Consider the following 26,519-nt stretch of genomic DNA (forward strand, 5'->3'; position numbering starts at 1 on the left):
GCTCATAGTCCCAGGCAAACAAGCACACATTCTCGTAGTCCAAGGCAAACAAGCACACATTCTCGTAGTCCAAGGCAAATAAGCACGTATGCATGTAGTCCCAGGCAACTAAGCACGTATGCATGTAGTCCCAGGCAACTAAGCACGTATGCATGTAGTTCCATGCAAAAAAGAACATATGCATGTAATCCTAGGCAAATAAGCACACATGTATACAGCTTAATGTAAATAAGCACATATGTATGCAGTTTCATGTAAATAAGCACATACGTATGCAGTACAAATGAATACATGTCAGTATGCGTTTAAGCAATATGCATTTATGGAAGCATGCGCTTATACAGCTATGCGATTAGGCAAAACACGAAAGTGTGCGTCCATGTAAACACGCATTTATGCAATGCGTGCCCATGGAAACATGCACTTAAGCAATAAGCCAGCAAGCGTTCATGCAACCTATATTACACAACACGTATCTATGCATCCATCTATCTTTATGCATTGGTGTATATTATTTGGTCTTTGTGAAAGTTATAGATTCCACAAGCTATGGTGCCAATATCTGAAAATTGATCACACCTGAATTACTGACGGCCTATCTAAACTCTTGAGACCCTAACATTCCAGAAAAGTACAAATACCCCCCAAATGAACCCTTTTTGGAAAGAAGACATTCCAAGGTATTTGAAAAGATGCATGGTGAGTTTTTTTGAAATTGTCATTTTTTTCCCCCATTTATTTGCAAAATCAAGATTTTTTTTTTTCACAACATTTTCATATTAGAAGGTTATTTCTCAAACACAGCATATGCATACCACAAATTACACCCCAAAACACATTCTGCTATTACTCCAGAGTACGGCGATACCACATGTGTGAGACTTTTACACAGCGTGGCCACATACAGAGGCCCAACATGCAGGGAGCACCTCCAGGCGTTCTGGAGCACCCAGGGCAATTCTTATATTTCTCTCCTACATGTAAAAATAATCATTTATTTGCTAGAAAATTACATAGAACCCCAAAACATTATATATATATTTTTTTAGCAAAGACCCTAGAGAATACAATGGCGGTTGGTGGAACTTTATCTCGCACGGTATGTGCGCAGCAATTTTTCGAACGCGTTTTTTTTGGGGAAAAAAAAAAAACAGTTTTGTGCTTAAAAAAAAAACAAAACAGTAAAGTTAACCCAATGTTTTTGCATAATGTGAAAGATGAAGTTACGCCGAGTAAATAGATATCTAACATGTCACCCTTCAAAATTGCACACGCTCGTGGAATGGTGCCAAACTTCGCTACTTAAAAATCTCCATAGGTGACGCTTTAAAATTTTTTACTGGTTACAAGTTTTGAGTTACAGAGGAGGTCTAGCGATTGCAGCTCTACCGATTGCAGCGATACCTCACATGTGTGTTTTGAACACCGTTTTATATGTGGGCGGGACTTACGTATTCGTTCGCTTCTGCATGCGAGCACACGGACAGGGGCGCTTTAAAAATATTTTTTTTTTTTTTTATTGTTCATTTTACTTTATTTTAGTTTGACACTCCCCCCCCCCCAAAAAAATTTTAATCACTTTTATTCCTATTATAAGGAATGTAAACATCCCTTGTAATAGGAATATGGCATGACAGGTCCTCTTTACAGTGAGATATGGGGTCAATAAGACCCCGCATCTCACCTCTAGGCTGGGAAGCCTGAAATAAAAAAAAAAAAAACAAAAAAAAAACTATCCTGGCTTCGATCGTAGCGGTGAGTCGGTAGAAGCACCGGAGGGTGGCGGAAAGGGGGGCATCCCCTCTCGCCCCCCATAAGAAAGATCAAGCAGTGGAACAGCTGCTATGATCATTCTTATGATATAGGGAATCGCCTGCTAAAAAAGCTCATATCTGAATGATGCCTGTAGCTGCACCCATCATTCAGATATCCCCGCACAAAGCCAAGGATGTCATATGACGGCGGGCGGGAACTGGTTAAAAATTGCAGAGTGTTGCGGGGTACTGTAGAGTAGTGCAGGGTATATTGCAGAGTATTGCGAGGTATATTGCAGGGTATATTGCAGAGTATATTGCAGAGTATTGCGAGGTATATTGCAGAGTATTGCCGGGTATATTGCAGAGTATTGCCGGGTATATTGCAGAGTATTGCCGGGTATATTGCAGAGTATTGCCGGGTATATTGCAGAGTATTGCCGGGTATATTGCAGAGTATTGCCGGGTATATTGCAGAGTATTGCCGGGTATATTGCAGAGTATTGCCGGGTATATTGCAGAGTATTGCCGGGTATATTGCAGAGTATTGCCGGGAATATTGCAGAGTATTGCCGGGAATATTGCAGAGTATTGCCGGGAATATTGCAGAGTATTGCCGGGAATATTGCAGAGTATTGCCGGGAATATTGCAGAGTATTGCAGAGTATTGCCGGGAATATTGCAGAGTATTGCCGGGAATATTGCAGAGTATTGCCGGGAATATTGCAGAGTATTGCCGGGTATATTGCAGAGTATTGCCGGGTATATTGCAGAGTATTGCCGGGTATATTGCAGAGTATTGCCGGGTATATTGCAGAGTATTGCCGGGTATATTGCAGAGTATTGCCGGGTATATTGCAGAGTATTGCCGGGTATATTGCAGGGATGGCTGAGCATGGATAGATGGATGTGACTGCAATTGTCACTGAGCAGCGCTGTGGGCACTACACATGCAGCCCACAGCGGTGCTGCCATCCGATCCCTCCCCCTCTCCCCTCGCACTGTACCGTTCGGTACACAGAGGGGAGGGAGGAACCAGCGTCATGATGCGACGCCGGTTTGTTTACATGTGATGGCATCGTCATTTGACGAAGCGATCACATGGTAAACGGCCGCAATTAGCGGCCGTTTACCGTGATGCGCCGGGTCCTCTACAAACTCTCCTGAACGATTTAACTTGACAGATAGTAACCCACGTTTAAAAACGTCCGTTTAGCCGCATTTGCGTTTAGAAGCTTTTTTTTATAAAAAAAGTTCAAAATAGCCAAAAATTTAAAACGCCTGTAAACTAAATGCGGCTTAACGCCAGAGTTTGGCGCTTAAAATGCCTGTAAACTCAGCTTCTAAACGCTTTTTTGTGTTCCAAACAAATGCCTCTAAACTCAACTGCCTAGACACGACTGTTAACAACCCTGTGTACATGTACTGATAAGATGACAGAGGAGAGTTCAGGGGCAGTTGAAAAAAAACTCACAACTGCTCCTAAACGTCTGTTTACCAGCAGCAGTGTACATGAGGCCTTACAGTTGTACAGTTCCCCCAGATAAGCAGTAAATATGCAGCATATAATCATGACTTGTCTGCCACACAGTTCTCCCATAGTAAGTACTCACACTTTGTTAGTGTATCCATGGGGTGCAGTTATGTCTCCAGAGTCCCTGCTGACCACATGGCAACATGGCCACCCTTCCACTTCCTGCCTGAAAATAGTAGTGGATGGAGGAGAAACAGCAGCCCATGCGACTAAAAAGTACACAGCATGATTAAGCAGCACAATGCCCCCCAGTGGCCACTGGGAGAACAGTCAGATCTCTTTTTTTTTTTTAAAGAGAAACTGCAAAAATGCAGACTTACCATTCCTGCTGCAGGACTCTGAACATAACAGGAGTCCAATCTTCACCCATCACGGTGAGCTTTGTCATACAAGACCTTCAGAGACTGGGTTCCCCTTAATGTTGGGTCCATTCCCCTGGACCTGTATAGCACCCTGCAGGAAAGCACCTTGGTCAGAACAAACACTGCACAGGGTTCCATTACGCAGGGCCAGTGCCGTAAGGCTGCATTACAGGTAAACCTTGAGGAATCTTCTCGACTTTCAATGAGGCCGAGCTTTTTCGAATGGATCCAATTGAGGTCCATGATTCTTAATAGAACCGTCCAGACCTCCAAGTATGCTCCAAGAGCACACATCAGTATCACATCAGCGATCATCCACAACAGAACAGACACTGGAGAAAAAAAACTGAGGTACTTCCTGTGTAGGAGGGGTTATATAGGGGAGGACTTCTTGTTTGATTGATTTACCAGTGTCCATTTACCAGTAGGTGGCGTATAACCCACATAGTAAAGACTGCTCTGTGTCCTGTGATGCACGATAAAGAAAAAAAAAAAAAAAAATCATCCATCTCATACCTGCCCTCCCACCCCCCACCAAGTGCACCCAAAGCAAGGTGCTTAGTATGGGGGAATCCTGCAGGCTTGTGCCCGCACCGTACTGTGTATGTCCATAGACACACACAGAGCAGGACGTATGCAATTTTATTTTTTATTTTTTAATGCCACACTTCTCCTTTACCTACTTTCTGACCAGGCCTTTTCTGGAACTTTTTGTTTACAAGTTTATAGTAGTATTTTTTGCTAAAAAATTACTTAGAATCTCCAAAATTTTTTTATTTTTTTTTTTTTTAGCAGAGACCCTAGAGAATAAAATGACGATCGTTACAATATTTTATGTCACACTGTATTTGCGCAGCGGTCTTTCAAACGCATTTTTTGGGGGAAAAAATACACTTTCATGAATCAACTGCTTGCCGACCGCGCCACAGCCGAATGACGGCTACAGCGCGGCTCGATAACTCTGGGAGGGCATACATTGATGTACTCCCAGAATCGCGCTCCCGCGCGCACCTGGGAATATCTGTGACCACACGCATTTACCGTGACCATGCGCATCATGGTAAACGGATGGTGACAGCGGCCGTTTACCACGTGATCGCTCCGTCAAATGACGGAGTGAGCACTTGTAAACAAGCCGGCATCATATCCGGTTCCCCTCTCTCCTCTCTGTACCGATCTGTACAGTGTGAGCAGAAAGGGGAGAGATCAGATGCAGCAGCGCTGTGGGCTGGATGTGTAGTGCCCACAGCGCTGATATGTGACAATTCCAGCTTCATCCAGCCATCCATGCTCAGCCATCCCACTAATCCCCATCCATCGTCATCAATGCTCAGCCATCCATCCATCCTCAGCAATACTCATCCATCCATCCATCCATCCTCAGCAATACTCATCCATCCATCCATCCATAGCAATACTCATCCATCCATCCTCAGCAATACTCATCCATCCATTGATCCTCAGCAATACTCATCCATCCATTGATCCTCAGCAATACTCATCCATCCATTGATACTCAGCAATACTCATCCATCCATCCATACTCAGCAATACTCATCCATCCATTGATACTCAGCAATACTCATCCATCCATCCATACTCAGCAATACTCATCCATCCATCCATACTCAGCAATACTCATCCATCCATACTCAGCAATACTCATCCATCCATCCTCAGCAATACTCATCCATCCATCCTCAGCAATACTCATCCATCCATCCTCAGCAATACTCATCCATCCATCCTCAGCAATACTCATCCATCCATCCTCAGCAATACTCATCCATACTCATCATTCCATCTTCAACCATCCCATCCACCACCAGCCATACTCAGTCACCCCATCCATACTCAGCCATGCCACTACAGTGCCTCACAAAAGTGTAATAGGTAGTCAAATTGGATTTGACATTTATGCCCCATAGTACACCTGATGGTGCTCCCTGCATGTTGGGCCTATGTGGCCAGGCTGTGTAAAAGTCTCCCACATATGGTATCACCATACTTAGAAGGAGTAGGAGAATCTATTTTGGGGTGTAATTTTTGGTACATACATGCTATGTGTTAGAAATATTGTATAAATGGACTTTTATACTTTGTGTAAAAAAAAAAAAAAACAAAAAAAAAAAACACGTTTTCATTTATTTACTTTCAAACTTGTAGAGAAAAAAAAAAAAGACATGTTCAAAAGACTCATTATGCCTCATAGATTATACATTGGGTTGTTTTCTTTCGAAAATGGGGTCATTTTTGGGGTGTTGTGCTGTTGCTCCAGGGCCTTCAAAAGTGTAAGATGTAGTCAAGAAATTATATGTGTAATTTATGCTCCAAGAATGCCTGATGGTGCTCCCTGCATGTTGCACCTCTGTATCTGGCCAGACTGTAAAAGTCTCACACGTGGTATCACCGTACTCAGGAGGAGTAGCAGAATGTGTTTTGGGGTGTAATTTGTGCTAAGCATATGCTGCGTGTGAGAAATAACCTGCTAATATAAACAATTTTGTGAAAAAAAAAAAAAAAAGAAGAAAAAAAGAAAAAAAGAAAAAAAAAAAAAAATCTTGATTTTGCAAAGTGGGAAAAAAATACAACGTCAAAATACTCACCATGCCCCTTTTAACATATACCTTGGAATATCTACTTTCCAAAAAGGGGTCATTTGGGGGTATTTGTACTTTCCTGGCTTGTCAGACTCGGTTCACACAGGGACGACTTGTCAGGCGACCTAGTCGCCTGACAAGTCGCCTCCTGTTCTGTACAATGGAACCGTTCTAATCGGAGCGACGCAAGTCGCTCCGACTTAGAAAAAGGTTCCTGTACGACTTTGGGGGAGACTTGCATAGACTTCTATACAGAAGTCGTTTTGCAAGTCGCCGCGTAAGTCGTTTGCAGGTCGCCTCGCTGAGGCGACCTGCAAGTCGTGCCGCCCGTGTGTGAACCGGGTGTTAGGGTCTCAAGAAATGAGGCTGTCAGTACTTCAGGTGTGATCAATTTTCAGAGATTGGCACCATAGCTTGTAGACTAACTTTCACACTGACCAAATAATATACACTGATTTGGATTATTCTTACCAAAGATATGTAGCTGTATAAATTTTGGGCAAAATTTATGAAGAAAAATTACTAATTCACAAAATTTTATAACAGACACGAAGAAAAAACTTTTTTTTTTTTTTTTTTTTTTTTTTTTTTTTACAGAATTTTCGGTCTTTCTTTTATAGCGCAAAAAATTAAAAAACCCAGCGGTGATTAACTACCACCAAAAGAAACCTCTGTGTGAAAAAAAGGACAAAAATTTCATATAGGTAGTTTTGCATGACTAATTGTCATTTAAAATGTGAGACCACTGAAAACTGAAAATTGGTCTGGTTAGGAAGGGGGTTTAGGTGCCCAGTGGTTAAAAAGACAAAAACAAACCCACAATAGTTACCACAATTTATTGTATAATGTGAAAGATGTTACACCTGAATAGTTACCCAACATGTCATCCTTTAAAATTGCGCACACTTGTTGAATGGCGACAAACTATGGTACAGTGGAAGCTCAGATTACAAGCATAATCCATTCCAGGAGTATGCTCGTAATCCAAAGTGCTCGCATATCAAAGTGAGTTTTCCCATTGAAGTCAATGGAAACGATAATAATTTGTTCCGCATTGACTTCAATGGGATGTAATACCGCAAGCGGCCAGAGGCGGGGACGCGCCAGAGAGCCTCGGAGACGGCCGAAAAGATTTGCCAAGGTCAGCAGTGCTGTCCTCGGGGCTTTCCGTGCATTTCTGAGCGGCACCGTTCGGCTCTGCTCGGCTCCGGCACCCCCCCCCCCCCACCTCAGGTCAAAAACGGTAATGCACACTGCATTGGCCTGAATCATGCTCGTTTTTGCGAGACAACAATCGCAAATTGAGTTACGATTTTTAAAAATACAGTGCTCGTATTGCAAACCGCTCGTTAACCGCGTTACTCGCAATCCGAGGTTCCACTGTACTTAAAAATCTCTATACGTGGTGCTTTAAAAAAAAAAAAAAAATTGTACAGGTTACTTGTTAAGAGCTACAGAGGGGGTCTTACACTAGAAGTATTGATCTCACTCTAATGATTGCAGTGATACCTCATATGTGTGGAACACTGTTTATATATACGGGTCTGACTTATGTATACGCTCACTTCTGCGTGCAATCTGAGACAAAATATTTAAGCCACTGGATCACAGTGACAGCCAGGCAACTAGAATTTTCAGAAGTTGAGATCAGCAATGGCAGACTGCATAGTATCTTAGTACAGGTTTCCTTTAAAGTGAATCTGTGATTTGACTACCAATTAAACCAAAATCAGTTTCTTTGGCTTGAATGGCTAAAACACACGTACCATTCTCTAGAATGACCTGATCTGTATTGCCAAATACTGGACAGGATAAGCGCACAAATGTTTAGAGGCATTTTACTGTGACCCTAAAAATATTTATTGGATTTTAGTATTTATTTCTTTACTTTAAAAGTAAATGGCTTTTGCACAAAACCCCATTAAAGTCCTAGTCTGTATGGAATGACTAGGACGCCATTTGTTAATACAGTGTACAGAACACAGAAATGAACACCAAGAGAAGCCACAGCTATTCCAGAATGCATTCAGTGGTTTTTCACTACCTCTTCATTAAAATAAAAGCAGCACTAAAACAGATGCTTGAAATAAATCAGCTTGAGTTTACAAAAATGTAAATCCTGAACCGTACAGGACAACATCTTCACCTTCCAATAAAAAAACAACCTCTGCTATTGTTAACAAAATCCCTCGCTGACTGGCTCCCTTAGACTGGCTATACATTATACAATATTTCTTATTAAATTTCCTTTAGATTTATCGTCATTTATGTAGTACAAGGGCCTGCCTGATTGCATCCAAAATAAAAGTGTTTAGGTTTGACCTCATATTATATATTGGTTTTGGTAAATCTAAAGGAAAATTGTACAAGAAAATTGTATAATGAATGGCCAACCTCAAAGGGGTTTTGTACACTTAAATATCATTACTGTCTTGTACACAAGCACAAATGCATGCAACGTCAGTATGGCACTCATAGTACAGGCCTGTATTTTCAAAGCACAGGATCAGTTTGCAATTACTTCCCCAATGGAATGCCTCTTGTACACAGCTCCTAGCATGCTGTTCTCCAGTTAGTGCTTTTTTTTGTTAAAGGAGAAGTTTACCTTTTATAACATGTTACACCCATATTCAGGGTAAAACACTTACACAGCAGCCCCCCTATTCCCCGTTATGACAGCAAACGTGGACCTCCCCCCCCTCGCATCAATCATTCATAGTATTCGTTGAATGGGAAAACTACTAGTAACCACAGCCTTTGCGGCTGCTGGCTTGTAGTTCTCAATGAACTACCAGGGTTTTGGAGTGCTCTAGTAGTTCACTGATTCATCCTAGTTCGACGTTGGCCATTCAATAGCAAGGTACTTAGTTGGCAGACTGCCTATTTAAATCCAGCAATGCTAGAGGAATTCAAAAGCAATACAGGGGAAGGACAATACCTATTACAGATATTATATACTGATCAGAAAAGCGTTCACATAGCATTATTTAAAATACCGTTTTTAATTGGCTTATAACACGCACTTTTTCCCACTGAAAATAGGGGGAAAATCGCGAGTATGTGTTATACGCCGACAGCGTACCTCGGAGGGGGGGCAAGTGCCGCCAGAATTCACCGAGCCATCATCTCCTCTCCACTTGGCTCTCATGTCACACACACAGTCCCGCCTCCACCACAGGCGTTGGACCAGTGTTCTGTCTATTGCATGAGCTGGTCTAATGCCGATGGCGGAAGCAGGACTGTGTGTGACTGCTGACTGAGAGCCGAGTAAACAGGAAACGGTTCGGTGATTTCCTGCAAGAGATGAGAAATGAGCGCAGACCAGGCTGCAGATGGGCACAGATCAGGCTGCATTGAGGCTGCAATTGGGCACTAATCGGGCTGCATTGAGGCTGCAGATGGGCACTAATCAGGCTGCAGATGGGCATTAATCAGGCTGCATTGAGGCTGCAGATGGGCACTAATCAGGCTGCATTGAGGCTGCAATTGGGCACTAATCAGGCTGCATTGAGGCTGCAACTTGGCACTAATCAGGCTGCATTGAGGCTGCAACTGGGCACTAATCAGGCTGCATTGAGGCTGCAACTGGGCACTAATCAGGCTGCATTGAGGCTGCAACTGGGCACTAATCAGGCTGCATTGATGCTCACTGACCATTATTTTGCTTCAAAGTGGTTTATTTAAAAAAAAAAAAAACAAAAAAAAAAAAAAAAAAATAGTTTTTTTTCCTGAAACGTCCCTCTTAAATTGGGGTGCGCGATATATGCCGTTAAATACGGTAAATCCAATCTAAAAACACAGCATATTTAGGCCCCTTGCAAGTTGGGGGCGTCTAGTTGCTGTGTCCTCCTCCTAGCATTTTAGTGTGCCTGGCAAGGAGAGCTGCAGTGGTTCCATTTCTGCTGCCGGCAGCCTATCAAAGTCTATGGGAGGCTACGACTGGAAAGAGCTGAACTCTGTGGTGAGCAGTACTCATGTTTAGGACCCTATGCATTAAAAGGAACAAATGGGCAGAATGCATTCACCCTTGAACGCATAGGGCTCAAAATGCTTTGAAAGGCAGCGTTGGCTGGATGTTACACCTGTGCCTCCCGGGCACACTAAGGCTGCTTTCACACTGGGGCGGTAGGGGGCATCGGCGGTAAAACAGCGCTATTTCTAGCGCTGTTTTACTGCGGTATTCGGCCGCTAGCGGTGCGGTTTTAACCCCCCCGCTGGTGGCCGAAAAAGGGTTAAAACCGCTCGTATAGTGCGGCTATAGCCGCGCTGTCCCATTGATTTCAATGGGCAGGAGCGGTGCATACACCGCTCCAAAGATGCGGCTTGCAGGAGATTTTTTCTTCTCCTGCCAGCGCACCGCTTCAGTGTGAAAGCCCGAGGGCTTTCACACTGAACAAACAGCGGAGGCTGTTTTGGGGCGGTTTGCAGGCGGTATTTTTAGCAATAACGCCTGCAAACCGCCCCAGTGTGAAAGGGGCCTAAAACACAGGGAGGGATGCACAGCCGCTAGACATGCAAGGGACTTTAGGCACAAAATACATGGATATACAGCAAGGAAAAAAAACAAAAAAACAAATTTAGTGTGTGTGTATAGATATATATATATATATATATATATATATATATATATATATATATAAAATAAATAATCAATTCACTAAACAAATAAGGTGATTATTAAAAAAAAAAAAAAAAAAAAATTACATTGCATTTAGAATACATGTAAAGGAAACTGTAGGTCTCGAAAAAAAAAAAAAAATAACACAACTATAAAAAAGACTTACTTGAAATGAAGGTCTTTGAATGTAAAATGCGTTTCCACTATACCGGTAGTTTTTACTCTAGTTCTGAGAACATCCTGCTGAGTGGGTATATAACTGTTCTGTGCTATTCTGTCCAAATCATTGAGGTAACTGTAAATAAAGAATGAAGAGAAGGTTGAGTCATATCAGATCCACAGAGCAGAATGAGGGGTTTTGCTGCATTATCAGAATTCTTATATATTCACACTTCACATTACTTTACAAACCAGACAGAAGAACAGTGGGGAAGGAAGGGGGTTCACGATTTCCAAAAATGACATCAGCAAATCTTTAACCAGCTAGAAAACTCGATGTACCCCACAGACAAGAGAACAGTTGCCAACCTGCTCATTTTACGTCCAGTCTGAGAAGTGATCACACGTCTATTTGCATGAAGACATCTACCAGTCCTAATTTCTCAGGGACAGGACAAGAATCCGGCAATGATCCTTCAAGATATATGGCCCTGGCCATGCCTAAGACCTCTTGCACATGGTACTGAGGTTTGAGCATTCAACATTTCTGGACATAATTTCAGCCATTTGTGTTGCACGTATTCCTTTTTTTCCCCACAAATTAGAGCTTTATTTTGGTTGCATTTGATCACCTCTGCGTGTTTTTTTAAAAAAATTTTTATAGCACAAAAAAATAAAACGCGACAACTTAAAAAAAATATTATATTTTACACTTTCTGCTATAAAACACATAAAAAAAAAAAAAAAAAAATTTTTTTTTATAAATGTACGCCAATATGTATTCTACTGCTTTGGTAAAAAAAAAATCCCAATAAGCGTATATGGATTGGTTTGTGCAAAAGTTATAGCGTCTACAAAATGATGGGATATTTTTATTTTTAATCATTATTTTTTCTTATTTTACTAGTAATAGCAGTTATCAGCGACTTATAGCGGGACCGCAATATTGCAGCGGTCAAGTTAGACACTGACCGACAGTTTTTGGGGACCAGTGCCACTGTTACAGTGATCAGTGCTAAAAAAAAATGCACTGTCACTGTACTAATGACACTGGCTGGAAAGGGGTTATCAGGGGCGATCAAAGGGTTAACTGTGTGCCTAGCCAGTGTTTGTGTGGGAGGTGTTTACTAGGGGCAGGCATAGATCCATATCTCTGCTTTGCAGGAACATAGGATCTATGCCTTCCCTACTGACAGAACGGCGATCTTCCGTGTAATGAACAATGCGCGGGTTCCGGCAGATCACAGTGGGAGCATTCGTGCGCCCTTGCTGGAAGAACTGGATCACGTGTAGTGAAACTGCTATGGGGCGGGCCTGAACTGGTTAATATGTATGCTCATATGCGTGTATTTTGTTGCGCATTTGCATGCACCAGCGCAGAATACTGACTGAGAACCCAGATTTTTTTTTTTTTTTTACCTACTCAATATGCCACACTTGTTTACCAGCACATAGTAAACAATGGGCCACATTTTAGATAAAAAAATGTTTACAAAATGGGCTTTTTCAAGCTGCAGTCTGCAAGAACTGCACGCGGAACATGTGCTAGCTACTGTCTGAACAAGGCCTTACCAATCACCCAAAATAAGAAATAAGGAATGATAAATAGCATTGGTACTTATTCATGACAAACAGTAGAACAAAACAACGGCTAATAGAGTATGCATCTCCTAAATGAAGCTAAACAAATTAATACACATTTAGGTTTAATATTTCCCCAACACCAAGTCAGTTTTCCTTAACCCTCCTTGAAATGACTAAAATAATAAAAAGGAAAAATAAAAAAAATAGCCAAAAAAAAGGAGACTTGCGTAGGTTCTCTTGACTGAACATTACGGGTTTGTAAAGATTAAATTAAATGGGATTCCTGTAAACCTTCTATTCTTGTATAGCTGAAGAGAGACAAACCTAACCCTGAGCAATAAATATTTTAATAAATGTCAAGATTAATTCCCAGAACATGAAGACATAACAAGGGTTTCTCTCGCTTCCTTTCAAAGATGGTCCTTATACATTGTTTAAATACTTCTCTGCGTATTTTTAGAAGCAGTAAATAGCGCATCATGCTTCAGTCATAGGAATAATTACGTTACAGAAATAAAAACAGTGGGTGGACAGAGCTCAGCAGCTATTTAAAACTGCCTCCTTCTCTCCTCAGCTTTGTTTTTTCCTCCATCATTTCGGTGGACTCCTAGAAGATTACACAGAGCTGGTATGTCAAGTTCAGAGCTAAGTGGTTTCTCTAATAAAAACACAGATGATGCCAGCTCATCGGATCTATAAATATACTGACAGGACACATTAGTCATTATCCAGCCAAAAATACACAGCTGTACCAAAGGACCAATCACCCGAAAAAATAAAAGTATATTTCAACGTAAAGAAAATCGGATTGCTATCATTTATTATAAAGTACTAGGTTCATATTAAGCCACTATTGTTTTTACCTTACCTACGTATGTACTGTGTGATATATGCAGGGTGCCATTGCCGACCTCTCCTTCTAAAAATGCTAAAATAAGTGAACACTACTCAAGGTTGGTCCGCTACATGATCTCCCACGCCATCCACTTTCCATCGGGTGCTAAGCCCATCTCTTCAGCTGAAATCTAGGGTATATAAAAGTATCTTTGGCTGGCTGTACATCACAAAAATTCCAATTTATTGAAAAACCATGTAAAAACACATGTGCAGGCAAAAAGGTGGTACAGGGGGGGCATAGAGGAGTCAATGCGCTTTGGGCTAGTTTAGCACTTACACGTGCCTCAAGTCATGAGTAAGCACTGAACTAACATGAAACATGTAGACTCCTCTATCCACACCCTACACCTTCCTAGCCTGTATATGTGTTTTTACATGGTCTTTCAATAAATTAGAATTTTTGTGAGTGCAAAGCAAAGTTACTTTAGATTTTCTAAAAATGCTAGTCATACTGATCTACTGGGCTTAAAAGTGGAACTTTACCTACCAAACAGCATAGGAATCGGACCTGGGAGAAACAACTGAAGAGGAGCTGTGGATAAAGTGGACAATCATGCTGCATATAAGCATACTCAATACTTCCCTTGTGGAAGCAAATTACAAAGTGTTATCGCGTTGGTACCTTGTCCCAACAAGATTGTCGAAACTATACCCGGGCATCTTGCCCCTTAGGTTTCATATCTGGTGGTCCTGTCTGAAAGTCCGATGTTTCCGGATCAGTGTTCAGTCTCATCTATTCAGTGACGGGACATGAATATACCCAGAAAAAAAAAATTGTAGAATACACCCAGAGACTCCAAAACTGCGCTGCTGGCTGACCTGTCGGAGGAGATCCCCAGACATCTTCGAACTCTCATATTTTTTGATCTTTCTATCAGCCAAAATAACCATAGCGCGAGCATGGAAATTGCCCGTGATCAATGTCATGATGGTGAAACATAGAATATCCTGGATTATGGTAAATGGAAAACTGACCAGTATCCGTTAGCATAAACAAGCTAAGTTTGAAAATGTATGGAACCCATGGATTGCATACCTCCAAGCCCCCTAGCTGCTAGACCACCTTGAGGATTGAGGCCCGGCCTGAGGTGACTAACCCTGCGTTTCTTTAATTTTTTCTACCTACTTTCCTTTTTATGGCCTCTGTTATGATCTAATGAATCTTTGTAAGGTTTCCGATGGGGGACTATGAACCCTTTCCTAACCCTCATATTTCCTCATGAGTAAAGCCGCGTGCTGTGAGACTTTAGAGTTATTTACTCTCTATGTACTTGGCTATGAGTGCCCTACAGTTTATTGAAATGTTACTTCACAATTATTTAATTTATATTTATTTCATCTCATTTTAGTAACTGGTTGCTGATACTTCTAGGCTCAAAGCCTTAAATATGTGGTTGCTTTATTAGGCAGAGCCTGAACGTTAGGCCAAGTTTTTCTTGATTTTGCTGTTCCTTGGTCACTACATAATGACCTATTAAAAGGTATATGAGGATGTTTTGGTTCTTTGACATTTGACAATGCTTTTGTATACCATGTAAACTTTGCAATAAAAATTGGAAAAGAAAAAGTGGAACTTTACTTCTAAACACCTATTTTGCTTTCCTCATTTCTCCCCCTTAAAAAACAAGTGTTTTTATTTTGTATATGAACTATTTATTAAAATTTTTTTGTGCTGCAGGGCAGAACTTCCTGCTTCCTGGCCTAGGCCAGAGTGGGGTTGGGCCCTTGTTTCCTCCTAGGGTGTCCATAATTCACTGTAGGGCACTAATTTGGAGAAGATGCTCCTGTTAGATGCACTGCAGATCTTTAGATCTGGCAGAAGCCTCTGGCACATCTGCGCATGCACAGGGTGTTCCTGCGCAAAGAAGCTGCAAGCACCCAATAAGTCCCCTGCCAGAAACTAGGGTGTGCATGCGTGGAAATCTCCTTACTCATGCGCAGATGTGCCAAGGCTCTCTGCCAGGTCCCAAAGACCTGCTACACAAATATGCCCGTTCGGTTGGCTTCCGAAGATCGGCTGGGGTGTCCCTGGACTCCCTGGACAGGAAAGTCAGCAGCTGCAGTATTTGTAGCTGACTTATTTTACGAGGGGTAGGCGGATCTCTGCTTTAAGCAGTTACAGTAAAATTTTTTTTTTTTGGGATAACATTTTTTAGATGAATAGGGGTTCTTTCCCTCTGTGCTGCACATAAAAATTCACTGCAACGCATTAAAAATGCATGCTGCAGTGCATTTAACATGCAGTATCATGCACACTGCATTGCATTACATTGACATGTTTTTATCTAGTTTATGTGTCATAAATTTTGAAGCAACAGGTCCCTGGAAGAGCCAAAATACTAACATTTTGCTGGACAGTTTGTTCTGTTAAAGGAAGGTGAAAAATAACAGACTTAGGCCCCTTTCACACGGACGGACCGTTCAGGTCTATGGAGCGACGGATGTTAGCAGTAACGATGTCCACTGACATCCGATCTGCTAAAATCAGACGTATGGCGATACAGTCGCATCCGTCCTGGCGGATCGGATGAGATCTGATGAAAACGGACATGCTGTCCGTTTTTGTCCGATCCCTCCATAGAACCAGCGGCGCTCTGATAGACCCCTCCCCACTCAGTGAGCAGAGACGGACCCGTCATCCGCTGGCTCAGCGGAGGTCAATGGAGAGATCTCCTGCTGAGCTGGCGGACTCGTGTTTAAGGGGCCTTACTAGCATGATCAACAGGTGAAAATAAAAAGAGAAAAAAATAAAAGGAATGCAGCCATCACGTCTAAGTATTGGTAAGCAGCAATATCATTTTTGTTTTTGGGTTGAATGCCGATTAGGAACAAGTATGTAGATTATGAGTTCTGTCTTCATTCTGATTTTAAATTTCAGGGAGATCAAAAAGGGAATCAAAGTATGGCAGCCAGGAAACTATCCGTTTCAGGAGGTGGTCAGCAATTGCAGCCAGATATACAGCTGTCCAGTATAGGTTTTAAAGTAGAACTGATTACTGAGTAAATGGTTTAGTACAACTAAGATATTCCCCAAAAAACTAACCGCATTGAGTTTATTTTTTTTTTTTTTTTTATTTATTTTTTTTTTTTACACTGATTGGTGTCCACGTTTTTCCCCTTTCCATAGTGAAGTTGCGCCCCCCCCAATCCACTGATAACACATAATGCAATGCATATAGACAGATTATAGCAGCCCTATTCAGTGTACACGTTCCACTACCATGTCAACCTATAAACAAAAGAAGCACATGTCAAGCGACAGGCAAAATCTTGTTGGATTTCTGCTCAATCACTGAAAAACAAAATTTATATCACCAAGGGCTTAACAACAGCACGGACATCTTAACAATGCAGAAAATAGAGTACGTGCAGCGCCCTAAAGCTGGTCATACATTGTGGTTTTTGTAGTAAAATTGTAAATTTATGCTAGGGCCTGTCAAATCCCAGGCGCCAGGTTGCCATGGCGACTATAAACTGTGTCCTGACGCCTGAGCTTTTGTCAGCCCATTCACTTTTGGCACCAGATGTGAGCAATTCGTGATTCTGGACAGGAGGCGCGCGTGGACACATCCACCTGGCTGCGGTCTCACTGGCTCCCTTGCATGCTGATCAATCAAAATCGTCAAAACCAATGACTGAGATCTCTCCGACAGTGGGGATGTGCTGTTTTCTCTACAAATTACTTTTTTAGTTTTTAGTGCAAAAAAAAAAAAACCTAATGGTGATCAAATACCACGAAAAGACATCTATTTGTGTGGAAAAAAAAAAAAAGATATAAAATTTAATTTGTGTACAGTGTTGCATGACTGCGCAATTGTCAGTTACAAGTAGCACAGTGCCGTCTAGCAAAAAAAAAAAGTGTTGGTTAGTGATCGTAAACTCTCCTATAGTACTTTTCTACATTCAAAGCATACTGCATTAACTTACATATAGCTCTGTTTTATATTCCCCACAGCTGCAGTTTGTGAGAAATTGACCTCTGTCCCCTGTAGAGACGTCATTTGCGCATGCGCCTTTCTGCTCCGATTCACGGCACACTCAGTGGGCAGTCAAACCCTTCACAAAGGTGCCGTTGCCCACATCATTAGTACTCGGCTGCCATCCATTTTAATCCCGTGAGAACTCCGGCACTTGCAGGCCGTGTAAATATCGGGTCTGGGCAGCAAGATAAGAAGTACCGCACATGCGTGGGATTACAGAAGAAAGGGTGGAAATATACTCTGCTCTGGAACAGGATACCAGGAGCTGATATGGCGCAGGCTGCTGCCAGGAGACAGATAAAGGAAGGAGAGAATTTATATAAAACCTGACATTAACAGAATTGGCATGGCGGTGTACTTTGTAATATTTGAAAATATTGATTCAAAGATGAATGTTGATTCTGTCGGCCAAGTTTACTTCCGCTTTAAAAAAAAAAAATGGCTCCTAACTTTTTTTTAGCTGGCTCCTAGATTCAAAGCAAATTTGTCAAGCCCTGGCCTATGCATTTTCAAAATTGAATGTTCGAAGTAAATGGTATTTTAAAGTACTTTCAAAACTGAATTTGTCAAGTCATCAATGTACTGAGAATTTTTGTAACGATGTTAGTATATTTCGTATAAATGTTCGTTTGAAAATCTACAAGTGTATGGCCAGCTTTAATGTGTAGATTAAGGCTGGGTTCACATATGAACCGCATGCGGCTCACAGCAGGGGTCCGGTGCATCCTGGTTCAACGTTTCAGGTCCGATTTCAGCCCAAGTTTTTGGCTGAATTCGGACCTGAAATAGACCAAAAGATGCACAGCGTTTTTGTGCAAAAACACACCAGACCCGCTGCGCAGATATGTGAACCAGCTCCACAGAGAGCCGGTCAAAATCTCCGGCTATTGCGAACTGGATGCGGAGGAACCCGCACCCAATTCACAATGGTGTGAACCCAGTCTAAATGACTGTTTTCAAAATACAGCTTACATGCACAAGTACCAGTCTGAAGAGTGAATTAATCACATATAATTATATGTTCTCTCTGATGAAATCTCACATATTGGCAGTCATGAGACACTTATCAAATGTACACTTGGTCATTCGGTTCTATATGCAGAGTTTCTCAGCAATCAGGAAACTGAAGAGAGCATCCTAATTTTTGTTTATGCAAATTTTTATATTGGCAAAAGACAATGCTGGACAAACCGGTATGCAAAACATTCAGTGAACACAAACTGGAAGCCGTTGTCCAAGGTCAGGGATTGTGCTTTGTAAATCTACTTGTGAAGTGTTTTTTCTATACCCGTTTAGTTTTGGATAGAGTGGGCAACGGTAAAGCGGTAGTCAATCACCCAGAAAAAGATAAAAAATTGGGACCCCCCTGCAGCGTTTTGCCATAATGTGCTAGTATACACAGCTCATGCAGCCCTCCAGCACAGCACTGTCACGGCGCTTCCATCTTCACATGATTTTCCTTCTGGGTTAACAGCTCCAGCTGTATACATGGCCGGGGCTGCAATGACATCACTCCCACGCGAGAGCCCCGGCACGGAGCTCTGAAGGTACGCCGCCCTTCAGAGGGCATGCCCCAGTGACGTCCCATGTGAATATGTCATAAACGGTGCAAGTTTAGGAGATATTCACTGTACCTACAGGTAAGGTTTATTATAGGCTTACCTGTAGGTACAAATTCAAAAGTGGACTTTACTTCCACTTTGAGGGCCAGTTCACACCATAGAAACGCATTCTGAATGCACTACAGATGCTTTTCTGCCTGCGCATTTTTAATGCGTTCCAGTGCACCCCCCCCTTCTTATCCTTAAATAAGGTAATATGTGATCCAGTGCGTTTTTGTTCCATTTAGGTGTGTTCCAGTGTGTTTTTGATGCGTTTTACAGTGTTACAGTCCAGTGCAGGAAAAATGCAGCATGTTCTACTTTTTTTTTTCTGGAACCGGAATGCACTAGTGTGAACTATGCCATTGAAAACCATATAATCTACTTTCCATGCATTTTTTGATGCAGAAAAATAAATTATAAAAAAAAAAAAAAAAAAAAAAACCGCACTGGACTGCATGTTGTGTGAACTGGCGCTAAGGCAACGTTTTGTTTTTTTGTTGTCCACACAAGATATTTACCCTTGCTAAGAAGGAATTAGAAATCCTTTTAATGGAATCACAAAAAGATCAAAAGACAAAAAACAAAAAACTAATTTTGGATTAAGATAAACTTTAACCCAGGGCTCGACAAAACCCAGGCGCCAGGCAGCAATGGCGACTGGAAATTGCATCCTGGCGCCTGGATCCTTCCATGTGGCCCACCCACATGTGTGCGGACTAGCGTCAGGATGGCCGATAATTGAGGCCATGACTTTGCAGCCTGCTAGAGCAGGACACACGCTCTTAGCTGTGAACCAGTGCCCTCTGGTGAACGGCGCTGTGACGAGTGTGGCTTGCTCTCACTACCCGCCCACCTCTGACATCATTTTCCCAGGTTGACATCTGGGCTTGATTGGTTGCCCTTTCCTTCCTGCCGCTGAGTGGTCATCAGTGCAGCCCGTCAGTGCTCATCAGTGTTGCCTGTCAGTGCAGCATATCAGTGCTCATCAGAAGCCTAACTGCTTCTCTAAAGTTGCTAGACTGAATGAAATCTGACCCTGACCACTTCTAAATTATATGGAAATCTGTCTTATCTTCAGTAATAAGTCTGTCTTTTAACTTTGAAAACTGTTACACTTGGCTGCCCAAGAACTAAGATGCAGAGGTCTTTGCTGACGGAGATGCAGCCTGATTTGTGACTAATCGAGCAGCTAATCTGCTTGATAAATGTCCCCCATTATACATTCACTTTAAATTTATGTGCATGGAAAAAAAATTGGTTTTCACTTTGACATGCACAGACCTGGCACAACCTTTTCTCCTACAGTACTTCTACACAGAACCCAGTGCATGAACCAAAGCATAGAGAATGGCCAATAAGAATCCTCAAAACATGCACTGAGCAGACTGCTATCATTCTCCACTGAAATCCTCTCAGATCAGGTTATGTCGATGTTGTAAAAGTTACTCATTACTATACATGCTTTTTTATCTAGGTTTTATTATGTTTTACTGATGTGCCTTTTATACTGTACTGTGTGTTCCATGCCTGGGAACATAGACCTGCTGAGATCATCCATTCCTTTTTTACAAACTGCTCAAGAATGTGAAATGTAAAAAAAATTTTTGTCTATAAATATTTGTTAAAAAAGGTAATACATATATTAGCAAAGTCTGATTTTCATTATATATGGAATGAATGGAAGCCAGTTTCTTTGATTACGGTAGTTTCTAAGTTATTTCAGAGAAAAAGATTTTTTCTTATTGTGTATAACAAAAGGGTAACAAATTTGTCTATACAGTAAAACCTTGGATTGCGAGCATAATTTGTTCTGGAAATGTGCTTGTAATCCAAAGTACTCATATTTTAAAGCAGATTTCCCCATAAGAAATAATGGAAACTTAGATGAATTGTTCCACAACTATTTATTCATAAATCCTTCAGTTTATAGTCCATATAAAAAGATTATAGCAATTAGGGTTGTCCCGATACCACTTTTTTAGGACCGAGTACAAGTACCGATACTTTTTTTCAAGTACACGCCGATACCGATTACCGATACTTTTTTTTAATGTCACGTGACAGTGTTTTTTTTTTTTTTTTTTTTTTTTTTTAACAGTGCTTTCTTTTTTTTTTTTTGGGGGGGGGGGGGGGGGGTGAACGGTGTATGTGTGTGTTTTTTTTTTTTTTTTTATTTACAATTTTTATTTTTTACAATAATTTTTTTTATTCTTTATTGCGATACGTTTTTTTTTTTTTTTTTTGTTTTGTTTTTTTTTAATCAGCCCTGTTGGGGGGCTTTGGTGAGATATCAGGGGTCTTAACAGACCTCTGATATCTCCCCCTTGAGACAGAGAAAGAGACAGAGGATAGAGATTTCCTAGTCCCTTTCTCTGCAACTTCAGCTGCACCGAGAATGAATGGAGAGAAGACAGCGGCTCCTCTCCATTCATAAACTGACACATCGTAATCACAGGAGATTACAATGTTTCAGTTATGTGAATGGACAGAGTCAGCTGACTATCCATTCACAAAGGAAGGAGGAGGAGGAGGACAGCACAACAGAGAAGGAGAGGGGGAGAGCGGAGGGGGACAGAGAAGGAGAGGGGGAGAGCGGAGGGGGACAGAGAAGGAGAGGGGGAGAGCGGAGGGGGACAGAGAAGGAGAGGGGGAGAGCGGAGGGGGACAGAGAAGGAGAGGGGGAGAGCGGAGGGGGACAGAGAAGGAGAGGGGGACAGCAGAAAGGAGGGGACAGCAGAAAGGAGGGGACAGCAGAAAGGAGGGGACAGCAGAAAGGAGGGGACAGCAGAAAGGAGGGGACAGCGGAGGGGGACAGAGAAGGAGAGGGGACAGCGGAGGGGGACAGCGAAGGAGAGGGGACAGCGAAGGAGAGGGGACAGCGAAGGAGAGGGGACAGCGAAGGAGAGGGGACAGCGAAGGAGAGGGGACAGCGAAGGAGAGGGGACAGCGAAGGAGAGGGGACAGCGGAGGGGGACAGAGAAGGAGAGGGGACAGCGGAGGGGGACAGAGAAGGAGAGGGGACAGCGGAGGGGGACAGAGAAGGAGAGGGGACAGCGGAGGGGGACAGAGAAGGAGAGGAGCACAGCAGAACGGAGGGGACAGCGGAGAAGCACAGCAGAACGGAGGGGACAGCGGAGAAGCACAGCAGAACGGAGGGGACAGCGGAGAAGCACAGCAGAACGGAGGGGACAGCGGAGAAGCACAGCAGAACGGAGGGGACAGCGGAGAAGCACAGCAGAACGGAGGGGACAGCGGAGAAGCACAGCAGAACGGAGGGGACAGCGGAGAAGCACAGCAGAACGGAGGGGACAGCGGAGAAGCACAGCAGAACGGAGGGGACAGCGGAGGGGGACAGAGAAGGAGAGGGGAACGGAGGGGGACAGAGGAGGAGAGGGGAACGGAGGGGGACAGAGGAGGAGAGGGGAACGGAGGGGGACAGAGGAGGAGAGGGGAACGGAGAAGGAGAGGGGAACAGCGGAAGGAAGGTGGACAGCGGAGGGGGACAGCGGAGGGGGACAGAAGAAAGGAGGGGGCATGGAGGAGGATGCAGTGACAGTCAGCGGTGACCAATCACCGTTGTACGTCACTAAAGCAGCTGGGGGAGAATCTTGTAACTCCCCCACGCGCCGATCACAGCTGTCTTCTAGGTATCGGTGGAAGCACCGGGAGCATTTGCCCGAGTACAAGTACTTGGGCAAATGCTCGGTATCGGCGCCGATACCGATACTAGTATCGGGACAACCCTAATAGCAATGTGATATGTTGTGTAACCATAAAATGTCCATCCACAAATTGCAGCCTTCATAAGGGGATTAGAAGCTAAATCCAGCAGGAGCTACAGAGTATAAAAGAGAAGAGAGGCGCTTCTAAGTGTAGTAATATGGTTACATTTGATTAAATAAGGTACAACATTTAGCAACTCACATGGTTGATGATTAAAAGAGGCACATCTAAGTGTGCAGGCATCCGGGGTAAAGCTGTCCACATAGACCGTCCTCCGCACCGCCGGCTCTCACTGCTGTCAGTCTGCAATCATGACCGGGAAGACTACCCTGTAGTAGCGCAATCTGGAAGCGAGCCTTGAAACGCTTGTGGAGCGCAGAGTGGAAGGGATGATGTTGACGGCGGTGCGGAGCATGGACTATGTGGACAGCTTTACCCCGGATGCCTGCATACTTAGATGTGCCTGATTTAATCAACCATGAGAGTTGCTAAATGTTGTACCTTCATTAAAGTGGTTGTAAAGTCAGAAGGTTTTTTATTTTAATGCATTCTACGCATGAAGATAAAGAGCCTTTTGTGTGCAGCGGCTCCCTCAGCCCCCCTTATACCTGAGCCCCATCTCTATCCAGCCATGTCCACGAGTCCCTCGGCCATCCAGAACTCTGCCTCCTGCTTGGCTGAGACCTGGCAGAGGCATCATTGGCTCCCGCTGCTGTCAAAGTCAGTTAGCCAATCAGGAGAGAAAGGGGGCGGGGCAGAACACGGAGCTGCAGCTCAGGTACCCTCATAGCAAGCTGCTTGCTGTGGGGACACTTGACTGGAGGAGAAGAGTATTATCTGGGCTGCTCTGTGCAGTGGATAGACATGCTTTTTTTTTTTTTTTTTTTTAACCACTTCCGGACCACTGCACGTCGATGTAAGTCCAAACTTTGAAGGTGTATATCGTTGTTATGGCAGCAGCTAGCTGCCATAACCCAGGTATCCCCGTTTTCGTGCGGCGGTCCTCTTTCTGATAAAAGTGGTCCCTGCGGCGGATTCGCCGTGAGATCACTTTTATCAGTGGCAGGAGAGGGCCCCCCCCCCGCTGCGATCTGGGGCCCTCCGCCGCTTACCGGAGCCCTCGGTGGCAGCGGAGACGATCGCGTCAGTCTTTTTCCTCTGCCTGGAGACGAGTGAGGCTAAGATGGCGCCCACTCGTCTCCATGACACTGCTGGGAGGAAGGAATGTCAAAACCTCACTTCCGCCCACGCCTCTTAAAGGCATATTTTTATGTCATTTTTTTAAATGACTTTTTTTTTTTTTTTTTTTTTAAATTGCATTTTAGTGTAAATATGAGATCTGAGGTCTTTTTGACTCCAGATCTCATATTTAAGAGGTCCTGTCATGCTTTTTTCTATTACAAGGGATGTTTACATTCCTTGCAATAGGAATAAAAGTGACACATTTTTTTTTTTTTTAAACAGTGTAAAAATAAAATAATGTAAAATAAATAAAAAAAAAATACATTTAAAAAAAAAAAAAAAAAAAAAAAAAAAAAAACAACCCCTGTCCTGACGAGCTCACGCGCAGAAGCGAACGCATACGCGAGTAGCGCCCGCATATGAAAACGGTGGTCAAACCACACATGTGAGGTATCGCCGCGACCGGTAGAGCGAGAGCAATAATTCTAGCCCTAGACCTCCTGTGTAACGCAAAACATGCAACCTGTAGAATTTTTTAAACGTCGCCTATGGAGATTTGAGGGTAAAAGTTTGATGCCATTCCACGAGCGGGCGCAATTTTGAAGCGTGACATGTTGGGTATCAATTTACTCAGCATAACATTATCTTTCACAATATAACAATAAATTGGGCTAACTTTACTGTTGTCTTATTTTTTTATTCAAAAAAGTTAATTTTTTCCAAAAAGAGTGCGCTTAAATGATCGCTGCGCAAATACGGTGCAAAAAAAAAAAAAAAAAAAGTATTGCAACAACCGCCATTTTATTCTCTAGGGTGTTAAGAAAAAAAACTATATATAATGTTTGGGGGTTCTAAGTAATTGTCTAGCAAAAAACCCTGTTTTAAACATGTAAACACCTAAAATTCAAAACGAGGCTGGTCCTTAAGTGGTTAAATAACAAGACTTTACAATCAATTTAGCAGCTCCCTTTTTTTCTGCCTCGAAAACGTTGAGCTCAAAATATGCCTCTAATCATTCTAATGTGCATGTATACATCAGCTAACATTGAGCTGCTTCTAAAAGAAAAAACACAAAACTCCTGTAAGTAGCAGCGATCTTTAAGCCAGTGTGCATGGAGCTTTAGCGTATTCCTTTAGGACTCATTTAAAGAGAATAAGCAATTTAGGTGTATTCCTTTTTTAAAAGTACATGAATCAGCACATTCATAAAAACATATTGAATATTTACTTGTTTTTCCCCATGCAGCTGTGTGGGCAGTTTGCTATGTTGCTACATGATGGCCACACACTGCATGTTACTATTTTGTAAACCGTGATTTATCAGTATAAGCAGGGATTTCATAGATTCCTGTACAGGGAATCCAGAACACTGAAGTCACCAATTTTCCTGGCCATATACCAGAAGACCACATGAGTGTATACAGTTCATGCTGTCCCCACATAAATACTAAGCTATGTTTCAGATAATAGCCAGTTGTGCAGCCATCACACTGCAAAAGCACCGCATGCAAACCACACTAACTGCACAGTAAACATTAGTGCTTATGTATGGAAAAACAGCTGGACAGCTTTGGCTGCCATTCCTTCATTCTTGACAGATTTCCAGCACCATACTAACAAGCCTTTCTGAAACTTTCAGATAAGAGGCCTACGTCAGCAATATACAGCATGATCAAGAAAACAAGGCCTAGCTTAAACACATTAAGGGCTTGTTCAAACTTGCTCAAAATACTAAAGCCGTACACACGATCGGATTGTTGGACAACAGAGCATCAGACTTTTGTCCAAAGGGTGTGCGCCAGGATCTTGTCTTGTTGGCCAACAAACACGAATGTAGTGACGTACTATGTAGAATTTCAGCTCTTGAGCGCCACCCTTTGGGCACCTTCTGCTAATGTTGTGTTTGGTGAGCATTAATTCCGAGCATGCGCGTTTGTACTTTTGTGTGACGGACTTGTGTACACATGATACAAAAATCTGACAACAGACCGTTGTCAGCCAAAAATTTACTAGCCTGCCATCCAACATTTGTTGGCAGAAAGTTGGGCAACAATTGTCTGAAGGAGCGCACCAATGGTCGGATTTTAGGCAGTCTGTCGTCATACAATTCTCTGCCAAAAATCCAATCGCCAGGACACTACACGTAAAAGCCAGTAAATTAGAATATTTTGAAAAACTTGATTTATTTCAGTAATTGCATTCAAAAGGTGTAACTTGTACATTATATTTATTCATTGCACACAGACTGATGCATTCAAATGTTTATTTCATTTAATTTTGATGATTTGAAGTGGCAACAAATGAAAATCCAAAATTCCGTGTGTCACAAAATTAGAATATTGTGTAAGGGTTAAATTTTGAAGACACCTGGTGCCACAAACTAATCAGCTGATTAACTCAAAACACCTGCAAAGGGCTTTAAATGGTCTCTCAGTCCAGTTCTGAAGCCTACACAAACATGGGGAAGACTTCAGATTTGACAGCTGTCCAAAAGGCGACCATCGACACATTGCACAAGGAGG

General features: G+C 42.6%; 1 protein-coding gene across 1 annotated transcript in view; it reads right to left on the minus strand.

Annotated features, from left to right (window-relative positions):
* LOC141131836 (guanine nucleotide-binding protein G(i) subunit alpha-1) overlaps nucleotides 1-26,519 on the minus strand; it is a 123,422-nt gene that overhangs the window by 21,675 nt on the left and 75,228 nt on the right. Inside the window, exon 5 of the mRNA XM_073619576.1 lies at nucleotides 11,035-11,163. Within this exon, the coding sequence (XP_073475677.1) occupies nucleotides 11,035-11,163 (129 nt within the window). The remainder of the gene's footprint in view (nucleotides 1-11,034; nucleotides 11,164-26,519) is intronic.

The sequence above is a fragment of the Aquarana catesbeiana genome, linkage group LG03 (genome assembly GCF_042186555.1).
Source record: "Aquarana catesbeiana isolate 2022-GZ linkage group LG03, ASM4218655v1, whole genome shotgun sequence".
Classification (NCBI taxonomy): domain Eukaryota; kingdom Metazoa; phylum Chordata; class Amphibia; order Anura; family Ranidae; genus Aquarana; species Aquarana catesbeiana.